This window comes from Artibeus jamaicensis, unplaced genomic scaffold, assembly GCF_021234435.1.
Source record: "Artibeus jamaicensis isolate MK-2021 breed Jamaican fruit bat unplaced genomic scaffold, CSHL_Jam_final contig_1127, whole genome shotgun sequence".
Lineage (NCBI taxonomy): Eukaryota > Metazoa > Chordata > Mammalia > Chiroptera > Phyllostomidae > Artibeus > Artibeus jamaicensis.
The window spans coordinates 1,519,733-1,533,084 of record NW_026521219.1 but is presented as its reverse complement, the minus strand read 5'-3'; the positions used below and the strand labels follow the sequence as shown (position 1 = coordinate 1,533,084).

Here is a 13,352-nt window from a genome sequence, read left to right as displayed (position 1 = left end):
GTTTAATTACTGCTATTTGGAAATTACTATGATCAGTGGGCACGTCTGGGTTTGGTCTTTGTGTGGGAGTGTCCTGAGAAGAATGCCCACCTGCCCAGGCAGCTGGACACCCTGGTCCAGACTTTCCCAAGGGGTCAAGAGAACTAGCAATCGGCAATTCTCTATACAGTGATCCTGGAGTTCACCTTGTAAATGCCTTCAATAGGAGCAATAGCTAAATGTTGCTGAAGAAGGGTCAACCTTTGCTTTTATCCTAAGTCAATTCAAAGAAAGATGGTCTTTGTAGCTCAGTAAATAGTAATGAATATCCTTCTGCAGTAAAAATTTCTGAGAAAACTGCTTTTTATTTTCATTCAGCCCTGTGGTTCCTACTCAGGGCCTTATATAGCATGAGGGGAGGTTATTGAACAAACATTAAAGAATCGTGTCTTCATTCTGCAAATCAGAAAGCCTAGAAATGTATCCAATGACCCCAAATGTGGGGAGCACGACCTATATGCTCAGTTCCATCCAGGCCTAGATTCAGTCAGGTGTGAAAGAAACAGGTTTGGAGAAATAGGCTCCCTAAACTGGGTTCCCATTTTATAAAAGGTTATGGGAATAGCATTCAAAAGGTTTATGCTTTGGAAAAATACAGGTGATTTTCTATCTCATATGTAGTCTTATGACAACTTGCATTTTGAGTCCATGCTTTGCTCTCCCAATTAAACAGGAAAACTATGTCTCTTTGCAGCCAAATTATAGATTTATTTCTTGGCTCACTGTTCTTAGAGTAAGGAAACTCCAAACAATGACAACAATCTATGTGAGAAATGTGTTTAGGTTAACTGCTGTTTAACTACATTATAAACATACTTAGACATCTTTAATTATTATAGAAACATCTTTAATGTACCCTTTTCTATAACAATTCCATCTAGAATAAAAATAATTTCTAATGCATTCCTCAACTGTATATAGTGATCAACTTCCAAAATGGAAGATAGGATCCTTTAAGAATTATTCACTGAATCTGAGTAGCCCCAGATTTCAGAAATAATACACAAACAAGTATTAAAACACTTCAGAGCAATTTTAAGCCTCCACTTTCTTATTTTTGAAGAAATCTGAGCCTAACTAAAACTCTAAGAAAAGTAGGGTTCTCTAACCCCTACATCCTTTCAGAGGCCTCCGTTAATTACTGCAATGTGATGTGTAAATTAGGTGGCCCAGTCCTGCAATCTTGGAGCTTGTAAGCAATTACAGGGTCAGTGCATCTCTTGATTAAGAGAAGACCACTTTAAGAGGAAGAGACATCAAATTATACAACATGGTAAGTAGAATTGAAGAGAAACACCATTCCAGAAAGACAGATGCAAAAGAAAAAGAAAGAAACAAACAACAACAAAAAGCAACTAGGAGTGATTAAATTGGGGAAAGGGAGAACAACAGGACAAATGAGAGAGATAAAGGAAGAAATGTCCAGAAAAATATACATGTGTGAGGGGAGGTAAGGAGGCATGAAGGATAATGGAACATATTTATATTAGTGTGAAGAAAACAAGAGTATCTTATCTATTCATTTAAAGAAAGAAAATTCTGTAAAATCAATTTGGAGCAAATGATTCTATATTTAGCCATTATGAAACTTAAATGAAGTAATTTCTGCTATTTTTAAATGAATTTTAGGTATTCTGCAATAAGAGTATAAATTAGGAATTAACATTCACAGAAAACGGTATTAAGAAGTTGCTATAGTGATTTGGGTCCTCAATACAAGTTGCTCCACAATTTAAACCAAGAGAACTTAAGGAAAGTCTTGTTTGGGGGGAAAAAAAAGTTGTAACATTCAAATGGTCCCCCTGGTAGCAATAAGCTAGGTGAATTTGGATTAGAAATTAGAACAAAAACCTTGAATTGTTGCCATAAAAGACACAAAAGAAAAGAGTACTTTGGTTTCTTTAAACGCAATGTTTTTTGTAAAGAATTAGACTAGCAATTTAATTACAACACAATGCAAAATGTAATTAAGGGCTAAAATACATGGCCCAAATATAATGAAGGCCATGGAAGGTAAATAAAGGTAAGGAAATAAACCAGACCTATCCAGAAAAACTTATGGACAAATTAGAACATCAGCTGGTTATAATTTGATGACAGAGAAACAAACATTCCATATATATGAAATTCTCTGATACTAGGCCATACAGGATATTAATTATTATTTATTTTTAACAAATATTTACATGTACCATAGGTAGGTCCATGGAAAATGTCATTTTATTATAACATTAGTGAGAAAAAAAAACAGATTCTCACTCAGATGGGGCCACTGTCTGTGGAGTTTGCACTTTCTCCGCATGTCTCTGTATATTTCCTTCCAGTTTCTGCCCACATCCCAGACGTGTGCACATGAGGTGGACTGGTTGGCATGACTACACTGGTCCAGTCTGAATGTGTTGGGGGTGGTGTGTGAGTGCACCCTGTGAAAAAAAGGCATTGTGTCCAGGATGAGTTCCCACCCAGGATGAGTGCCCTGAGCTGTCAGGAAGGGGTCCAGCTACCCAAGACCCTGAAATGGAATAAGTGGCTTGGAAAATAATTATCTCACTTGTTGTCATTAACTTTTCTTAAGTGTATGTATAACTCACATTGATTTCAATATTTAATATTAGAAATATTTGGGTCTTTATTTAGAAGTTTAGTGATGCTTTTATGACCAGAAATATACACAATAACTTAACTCTTGATTATGTCAATTAGATTATAATAAAATTGGTGTCACTATACATCATTTTCCTTGAAGTTGAAGTTTCCAAGACTCTATCAACAATGATAAGTGAGGACTTACTGTATTTACTATATTGCCCAAGCTACACTAGACTCAAAAGTAGTTTTTTGTACTTATGTAATCCCTATGATAGAAGGGGGGCACGGTCCCACAGGTATCATCCAAAAATATATAATGGCTGAGAACATAGAGCAACCTGCCTTGGTTAAAGCCCTATTCTGCCATTAACTCAGTTGTTGAAGTTGGACCAGTTATTGAACCTCATCTTCCCTCAGTATTCTGATCCGTTAAAGGGAGACAATGATACTAATAATATCTCATTGGGCTATTCTGATGATTAAGGGTTAATGTGTGTGAAGCATTTAGAATAATGTCCAGCACAAAATCAATAATTGAGGACTATTGTTGGTGATAAACAATCTTCTTTCCCACTGTCTGCATTTCACAGTTAACTATTTTTTGAAACTCTCTCAATATCCTTGGTTTCCATGACATCTGATCATATTTTTGTCTGGTGATTTTTTGCATCTTGCTGTCTATTCCATTTCATTCCCCTTCTTCTCTACTTACCTTTCACATGTTAGTATTCCTTAGGTTTCCATCCTTGAGCTGTTGCTTGTCTCTTTACACACTCTCCTTGTGGTTTTATCTGTCTGTAGTTTTACATGTTTTAAATCTTCATCCACAGGTGCTGGACATAAGTAGTTGGAAGTGCCACAGTCACTGAAAGGTCAGCATCTCCTAAAGTAAACTCATTTTATTGTCCCCAACATTCCCTTCAACCTGTGTTCCACTTGTATTCTTGACCTCAGGTATTGGCCCCACTATGTAGCTAACCACCCAAACCAGGAATCAGGAAATAAATCTGTCCCTCTTCCTCAGCTTCCACATTCACTTACTCACTAATACACTTCAATTCTATTGCCATGTTTTTTTTCTTCATCTATACTCCCATTGCCCCAATCTAAGTCCTAATCACATCTTGCCTAAGTTGGAACAACAGTTTCAACATGGATGGATCTCCTACCTCTAGTTTGTCCCCTTCATGCCACCATTCACAGTATAGCTGCTAGAGTGATCAATCTAAAATGAAAATTCAATGGCATTATTACCTGCCTAAACCCCGCCTACCTCAAAGACTACCTATTACCTACAGGATAGAATCCTGGACCTTTAACTTAGCAATACAACCCTCTATCACATTATCTGTGTTTTTCTTTCCATTTTTAATGACAGCCACCATGTTAAGTGTAATTATATACGTATATATGTATATATAATATTATAGAAGCTTGATGTAATACTATCATTCCTGTTTTACAGATTAAGTGGATGGTATTGGAAGCAACTTGTCATTGTCATCAAATTGGTAAAGGTGAAGCTGGTAATAGGATCCAAATCTAATCATATTCCCCAGTGGAATTTCTTTGAAGTCAAAGTCTGCATCATTGCTTTTTTTGAACCCCCCACATCTAGCATATTAACTGGTACACATATGGCTGTTAATTAAATATTAAACTAAATTGACTACTTAAAAAGGGAGAAATTATAACATGATCATTATAAAAGGTCAGCCTGCCATTGACTGAAGAAGAATAGAGACTCTAGAATTACCTCACAGGTACTATAAATGGAAATAACAAACACTATGGCTGAGTTTGTAAAAAGTGTATCTCTTCATATGCATTTCAATTTAAATAGCTTTCAAATTATAACATTATCTCCATATTATCCAGAGTAACTTTAAGATTCTTTTTATTTTTAATTTATGTTTTATTCAAATGTCTTATTTACTTTTAGAGGAGCAAAAATAAAGTAAATGTAAATATTTGCACTAATAAATTCTCGGTTAAAGAATACAGTGTATGTATGTTGTGTGTGTGGAATATATGTGCACATACATGTGATACATATACATAAGAGGAAAAGTTCAAACTATTTTTAAGTTCAAAAATAGATGATGTCAGTAATATTTAGTAAAATCATTCTTCAGGCAAACCGATGAGAAAAAAATCAAAGGATCACCTGAAACTCTGAGACCAATCAAAGAATTCCAATAATTATTTAAAAAAGCAGTTGTGTGGCCAATCTATCTCCTAGGTTGCAACCAAATAAAAATTCAAATAGAATACTTGTAAATGATTGAGGAAAAAGGAAATTAAAATTGAAACAGCTACAAATCATTAAACATAACTATGAGCTATGGCTGTTCAACAATTGGACTTTAAGTAGTTTCACACCACTGAGTTAGGAAAAAACGTGCTCTCCTGGCATTTTCATCTGCCAAAAGAGCCATTTGCAATTAAAAATTAAAACTGGCACCACTTCTTTGGAAGCAACAATAAAAAGGTTGCTGGCTTCCTTGTTTATAGGGTTTCTCGTATCAAGACTTCATTCCATTTTAAAATATTTTTTCTTATGTTTTATTTCTTTTAGGGCATCATATTCCCATACTAATAATTTAACAGTTAATTAAAACCAATTAACTAATTTAATTAGTTTTAACTAATAATTAAATATTTCAAGATATTTAATTATAATATGATCGTCAAATACTATAGAATTGTTTATATATTGGGAAACAGGTAGATTTGAAGGGTACAAACAGCATTTTATGTTAGCAAGGTATAAAGCAGTATAACTTGTATAAGGCCTCTCTACACTAAAATAAACCAATGATTTTTAAGGAATGCAGAAGCAAAAATATAATGCAAACAATTTCTATAGACTTAATTCAGAGGAAATGTGTATTTCCGTACATACATTTTCGTGTGTGTGTGTATATATATATATATAAAATTTATGGGGTCTAATTGAGTCCTGACAAAGAGTGGTCAACAGTAAAATTTTATCTTCCACCTGGAAACCAGTATATTTTGGAGATTTGGAGTATCAGTAAGTGAGTCAATCTGTGTGCATGGGCATCTTCCATGTGGCAGATATTATTTGTTGAGTGCTGATGAGATTGCAGACAACAAGACAGAGAGAAGCCCTGACTTGAAGGAATTGAGTAAAGATAGGTGTTAATAAGCAGATTCCTCCTCCAGGTACATGAGTGATATTTTCTGTTTAACTCTTTAGAAAGATCCTTCTGGCTACTATGTAGCATAAACCTCTCCAGGAGTTGGAAGTAAAGTTAAAGTGACCAGTTAGGAGGTGGCCCTGTAGCTCAGAGATTAAGGAAGAGAAATAATAAAAAGATCACTTCTTATTACAGATACTCCTCTTTTTTTATTGCATTTAGACAATCCACAGTATCTTCTATCATCCTGGCTGGATCACAGACACTATTGTGCCCATTTCAGAGATAAATATATGAAGACTCGAAAGGGTGAGATGACTTATCCCAAGTCACAAGGCTAATTAGTGGAGAAGTTGGAAGCAAAAAAATGGTCTCCTACTTCTAGCCCCATACCTTCTTCCCCTTAAATGAATTACCAGTAGCTTCCAAGAAAATTTAAAAAGACTTGGTAGTTCCTTCAGCTTTGGTTCATTCTAAAATTCTTCTATGTAAAACTTCCAAGGAACATTATTTACTTACCCATTAAGCCAGCATTTATTACAGATCTACTAGATACAAGGCATCATGCTAGGAGCTTGGGATTCAGAGATAAGTATGTTTTCTGTGTAGGGCACTCACCTTTCTGTGGGGAAGACAGACCAAGTAGCACACAGTGACCAAAGAGTGGAGCAAACAGCACTATAATGACATTCCTAGAGTGGAATGGAACCTGAGACCAGGAGTACCTAAATCCTTCTGGTAGGGGATAGAAGCCCAAGAGGAAGTGATCCTTCAATTGTGTTTTGAAAAAAAAGAAAACACAGTAGAAGTTGGACAGCCAGAGTAAAAGAAGTGGGAAGAAAACAAGAGAAGAGTGTGAGTAGAAGCACGGCAGGAAGACACAGGATGGTAAGTCTGGGGCTCGGGGCGTAAATAGAGATGAGGTGAGAAAGACAGGCAGAGGCCATGTTGTGAAGGGTCCCATGAGCAGTTCCAAGGAATGTAGAGTGTAATGTACACCACTGTCTCTATTTCTCCAACTTTTAACACCCTTAATCCACTCACATCACATTTAAAACCCTCAGAGTTCCACAAAAGTTGCTGTGGTAAATGCCATCCATGACCTCTTTCAGGACCAATCCAATGAAATCTCACATGCCTCTTCTAGTCCTTTCTATGGCACTGGAGGCTGAAGATTACAAACTCCTTCCTTTGCTTTTGTGAAAATAAGGTCTCCTAGATTATTCCTTGGTTTTCCGGTTGTTGTGTGGAGTTTTTCTGCGGAACTTAGTCTTCCATTCACCGGTTCATGCTGGTATTCCCCAGACTCTATCCTCCACAATATCCACAACACTCTTCATCTCTGGGCTATCTCATTCATTCTACCACACATCACTTCACCGTAATTGGTAGAGGCTTCCAATTCATATTAGATATGAATATCTAATCTATACATATAGATTAAGCTTTAGATTTGTAAATGCATTAATTCATTGAAAATATTTTATTGAGTGCTCTCTAACTTTCAAAAAATGCCTCCAGTTGAAAAAGACCAAATGTACTTGGTTCACAGTTGTGTTTTTACCACTTAAAATCTCCACCTAAATGTTTTCGAAACATCTGAAACTCAACAAGTCTGAATCTAATTTCATTATATTGCCCCCAAAAATGTGACCTTTGTCTTTTGTCCCATATTGTACTGGTTTAGGGTGCCTCCATCCCACATCACCCAAGTCAGAATCAGCCTTCTCACATTCCACATGAGACTGCTGCCAGTTCTACCTCCATGACATTTCTCTAATTAAACTCTTTCTTGTTCCCACTGCCTGAGCTCCTTAGATAATCATCTCTAATCTTTTTAGAATAGTCCATGACACACAATAGATAGTCAACAGACATTTATATAATGAGTTTATGGATAAAATAATACAAGAATGTATGGAAAACTTGAACAACTGCTATCATCATTTTCCAAGCCATACTGAATCCATTTTGCACCCTTCAATCAATTTACCAAACGGCAGATCTTTCCAAAGTTTGTATTTGATTATACCATTCTTTTGATGATGACCATTCAATAATCACTATTGCCTACAGGATAAAGACCAGATTCCATGGCCAGCATCTGAGGTCATACAAGTTCAGGTATGTGTGCCTTTTCTCTACTCTTTTTTTCTTATAGTTATCTTCATCCTGCAAATACTTAACAGAATTACTGTGTTGATTCACAATTCCACATTTTTGCCCAAGCTGTTTTCTCAACCAGGATTGCTCATTTTCCCTTGCTTTTTGCACCTAAAAATTAACTACTCGTTTGTCAAAACAGTTCACTCCTTACTTCCTCTTTGAAGCTTATGCTTACCTTTCTGCCTTCATCTCTACTTCCCTCTGTTTTCCCCTGAGACTTTGTGCTTTTCTCTGTAATGATACAGATAACATCACTTCATACTTGTTCATGAGCTTGGAATCATTCCCTTGTGTAGTCTTTTCCCTTCTTGAGAATGGAGGCTTTTGCCTTATGAATTGGGAATTAGCACATAGTAGACACTCACATGTTTGCAGATGGATAAATGAATGAATAAATAAATAGACAGTGAAGGGTCATGGAAATATTTTAATTGAGGAAATGATATGATGAGATTTGCATTTTAGAGAGAACATTATTGTCTTAAAACAGAGCTAGGAGGCTGAGAACAAACGCTAGATGATTCAATAAAAGAATATTATACATAATCCAATGGAGAGACATTGAGAAGCAGAGAGAGCTAGTAGAGGTTCCAAAGGAGAAAAGGGAATAGATTTGAAAAATATTTAGACAGTGAATACACAGAATTTAATGGTCATTTGAATGGTCATTGGGAGCAATCTGAGAAAGATGAAGGCATTAAGGGTGAGTTCCAGGTTCCCAGCTTGGGTGACTGGATTATTTCATCTAGTTTAAAATATCTGTACATTCCAATCCATGGCATTATACTAGGCAAAGACACACTGTCATTCGTCTGCCACACTGTTTCCCATGCTATTTCTCAGAAACACATTCGCTGCATTGATGCAAATTTATATGTGGAGCCCCATCATGTGTCCCTCTGCTACCACTATTCTTCTTCTAAACTTTCCCTACAAAAGAGGAGTGATTAAAAATAGAAGAATAAGATTCAAAGAAATCTCTCACCTCATATTTGAATAGCTCGTCTATTAAACTGAAGAATAGCTGAAAACAGGAAATAGGAAACCAGAAAACATAGCTGTCTGGTAAATCTTAAAGAATGACAGGGGAGTGGACTCTGTAATCTACACCAATTTATAAATTGGAAGCAAGTATTTGAAGTAGGTTATCTCTTGTTCTTTCCATCCATCTCATCACTAGGCTAGGATATACACACTCGACACCATCTTACATCGTTAAATAATACCATTATAATAATGATTTTTGCATGTGTAACAAATAATTTTCTACCTAAAACAGAACTTTAAACATACTTTTCTTGCTTCTTGGCAGTGAAAACTTGGGTCTACCAAGTAAATTCATCCCTGAAGTATCTCATTAATCACAGTGCACTTGTTCTTGGCAAGAACCTTAATGTGTTACAAAAACTGTTATTAAAGTAAGATTTGGGGATTCCCAGGCTGGCAGAGAATTAGTTAATTACACCCCTCTAGAAATAGCTTTCTTATAATTTCCTTTATTATTAATAGTCTTGTTAGACTCACAGCTCAAAGTAACTTTCCTTTATTAATTTAATATATAAAGCACAGCTATTCTAAAGCTCATTATTCAAAATTATAAACAGCAATTTCCAAAGATGGCTTGTCCCCCAGGGTCCCCTACAGTTGCACAATCCTCCCAGAAAATACTATTCAGTCCCTCTCCGTGTTACTGTGGACCTAGCACTACTATTTAATTGCTCAAGCATTGCAGTTGCAGACTCCAGAAATGTGTAATACCGACCTTTACAGTAGCACATCACACGGAACATTACCTAATTTATTTCATATCTACCACTAAAGACATTGATAGGTAGATTAAGCCTAGTGAACAGAAAATTATTCAAACTTGAATCTCCTGCAAAAATCATTTGTCAAAATTTAGAAATTCTGTAAGGCCATAAAAACTTCTTAAACACGAACATATTGGGGACAAATGTTATATTACAAAAAGGGTTCGTTCAGGTTCAAAGGCATCACATAGGACATGTAAAGTATGAGTACCAACAAAGTTTGTCTCTAACCCACTCTGAACATACAAACATAATTTACCAAAAATTAAAGGCCATAAATGGCATCATGATGTAAACTCAAAACTGTGGATATTTTGAACATCCTCTTTTTGTAAAAGAAGTCACTATCCACACAGTATATCTTTTGCTACCATATTGAGCACAGATCATTATGGCTCATTATGGCTCAATGTTTTAGTAGATCCTGTCAGGTCAAAATAATTTATCAGGCTCACTAGTTAATAGGATTAATTATATATCAACTTGGAGGGGTTGAACATGAAAAGTGTCAGTAGTGTTTCACTATGTCTATCATTTGTTACAGTAAATACACCTAAATCAATGTGATATTACTTACATAAATGAATAATAAAAGTTACACCTTTTGATGTAATAATAATGCAACACAACGGTCTTCTTGTGTATACTGTAAGATGGAAAGTTGGCTGGAATATTCCACCTAATGCTACATGTTCACATCAATCTGAGACTGTAAAATTTTCCAGACACCAGAGCCCCACAGATTGTAGACTCCACCAATTTCCTGACTCTTACGTGGTCAAATTCCAGGTTTACAGATTTACAAAACCAGCCCCTTCTTCCCTGTTATTTAAAAAAAAACTCCTCTTGGTGCCGATCCTCTGTCCCAGGTGAGAGCTATATCTGGACGGCATGCCTCATTTCTAAAAGAAACCTGCTTCATGTGTTCAAAACCGATGTACTGAGAAACAGGGAAGTATCGGGGACCGCGGCTTTCTCTACTGGTTCTCTAAGGCTGACATCTTTATATTTTATTTTAACATAAAAAAGCAGAAAACAAAAAAGAACTAAAAAAAAGTAGAGACAGAAAAAGAGGGAAAAAGGAAGAATTAAAAGGTTGTAATAGCATAAAAACTACTTTTAAATGTCCAGATAAACCTAGCTGGAACAGGAGACTGAATGAATGGACCTTGTGGGAAAAACAGTAGTAAACTTTAAAGCCACTGAAAGGTTTTAAATGCCTAAGGGAAAAATAAACATTTGCTTCCAATCATTTTCTCATTAAGCATTCTCTGCTAGATGGCGAAGGCTTACTTAACACACACACTCACTCTCTCTCTCTCTCTCTCTCTCTCTCTCTCTCTCTCTCTCTGTCTTGGACTCAGCGCCACAAATATCCACTTAACCCACTGTCTGACCCCTGTCCTGGGTGGCGCATCTACTATTGCACTTTGGTCCGAGCCCAAGCGCCCCGGACTCCCCCCTGTCCTCTACCACTTTCTTGGGAGCATCACCTTGCCCCGGCCTGCTCGCCTCTTTCAGACCTTGGCCACCTCTGTGGCAGGAAGGACCACATGCACGGAAAGACTTTCCGTTGGTGGTGGCGAGGCATGTTTCCGGGCTCACTTAAAACCGAGCTGCTCTCCCCACCGAGCGGTAGCTTCCCCAGCTCCGCCCCCAGGACTCTCTCCACCCGTCAAACCCCGCCATCACCTCCTGACCTCGCCAGTAAAGTCTCACAAGCCTCTTACGGGCACGCGTCCTCCCTGTACATTTCCCAGCTCTCAGGCGCCCCGCTCGGTTGAAGTTTACGTATCTCGGAACCTATTCGCTCTCAATTATCCGAGCAGCTTAGGTCCCAGGTCTGCCTGGCTCCAGTCTCTGGTGCCTAAAACTGCCAGACAGCTTATTGGGTGTGCTCGGATAGAAGGTTCAGTTTGTAAAGGTGGAAGAGGTGGAAGGCTCTAGGAGGAAGATCATAAACACGTGCAAAGAAATAAAAGCCACCACGTGTGCGCGCAGTGCGTGTGTGCGTGTGTGTGTGTGTGTGTGTGTGTGTGTGTGTGTGTCTATGCGCGCGCGTGTGTGTCTGGACGCGCGCGCACGCCAGGCCAGGGCGTGGGCGCGGAGAGCGCGTCCCAGGGGGCCAGGCACATGGGCCACCCGAGGCGGGCGTGGCAGGGGGCGCGCGGGGGGCTCGGGTACTCACACGAACGCGTGGTAAATGAACGCCCAGCCGCGGGGCCTCTCCAGCACGTTGTACAGGTAGTTCTGCACCCTCCGGTACTTGACGTTGCGCCGGCAGCTCTGGCTACTGGTGTACGAGAGCGGTTTCCCCAGCAGGCTCATCCGGGCCCCCTGCTTGCCCCGGCGGCTCTCCCTCAGGCCGCCGCCGCCGCCGCCGAGCGCGGCCGCGCGGGTGCCCAGCAGCAGCAGGCCGTCGCCCCTGGCGGCCGCCGAGTTCAGCAGCACCCTGCCCCGGCCGGACTCCACATCCTTCATGCCGCCGCCGGGGCGCCCCCCGCCCGCCGCCGCCGCCGCGCCGCTCTTCACCCAGAGCCCGGCGGCGCCGCCCTCCTCTCCTCCCGCGTGGTGGCGGGGCATGGCATCACCACGGGCACCGCGAGGGGGGCGCCTGTCCCTGCGCCGGGGGCAGCGGCCGCAAGCGCGCTGGCGGGTTTCTGGGAGGAAGCCGCGGCTGACCCGGGGCCTCCTGCTCCCGACCTCCGAGTCGGGGGCGGGAAAGCCGGCAGCTCGCAAACCGCTGGGGCTTCGGGGCCGGGGCGGAGGTGGGGGGTGCGGAGGAGGAAGAGGAGTCCCAATTTCTAGCAGCAGCCTGTAGCTTCGAATTCGCGATCCGGACCTGTTTGGGGCGTCACTTTGACAGGGTTTCTCTCGCTCCCTCTGATTCCCGTGGCTACCACTCCCTCCTAACGAAGTGCCCCCCAGGGCGGGAGCGGGTAGTGCGGGGCGCTCCGAGGCGCGCTCCCACGCGCGCACACCAGCCCCAGGCTCCCCCTTTCTTCTTTCCCTCCACTTTCCACGCCCAGGCTGCCTCTGCCTCCCTCCCCCGGAGAGGACGGGGCTCGAAAGCCCCCTCTCCGAGGCGCGAGTTTGGTTCGGTTCTCTGGGGCTTTGGAGCTGTCCGGAAGGTTAAGTCAGCCTCGTGCCCAGAGGAGAAACTGAAGATGCAGATCGCTGCTCTCTCCCGCCGCTACTCTGCAGCGCTAGGTCCTGCCATCCTTCTGCAACGGGTGTGTGAGCGGGAACGGCCCTGCCCTGCCCTGCCCTGCCCTGCCCTTCGGGACTGACTAGTCCCCAGCCGGAGCGCGGGGCGACGCTCCGGACAGTGGCTCTGGTGTCCCGCACTGCTCTCGAGTCCCAGGCAGTTCAGTGAGCAACCCCGCAGGACAGGACTGCCGACACGGAGAGGCGGGGACCAGGCATCTCCCTGAGGCTCGCTCCAGCTTGCAGGCTGTGACTTTCCATCCCAGCATCAGACAGCAAGCCCGCGAGTGACTTGGCCATCCTTCCCAGCCCGGGGGTGGAATATGGGGAGGGCACAGAAAACTCCAAAGTGGCCCCTCCGCTGGTTAACGACTTG

At 40.9% G+C, this 13,352-nt stretch overlaps 1 protein-coding gene across 3 annotated transcripts in view; it reads right to left on the bottom strand.

The window, feature by feature from the left end:
• Positions 1–12,804, bottom strand: part of KCNQ5 (potassium voltage-gated channel subfamily Q member 5) — a 505,983-nt gene extending 493,179 nt beyond the window's left edge. The window contains exon 1 of one of the 3 annotated variants that reach the window (XM_053664043.1): positions 11,958–12,804. In XM_053664043.1, the coding sequence (XP_053520018.1) occupies positions 11,958–12,352 (395 nt within the window). In that variant the 5' untranslated portion in view covers positions 12,353–12,804. The remainder of the gene's footprint in view (positions 1–11,957) is intronic. The other 2 variants (XM_053664048.1, XM_053664050.1) reach the window with 2 other exon arrangements.
• Between the last annotated feature and the right edge of the window lie 548 nt (positions 12,805–13,352).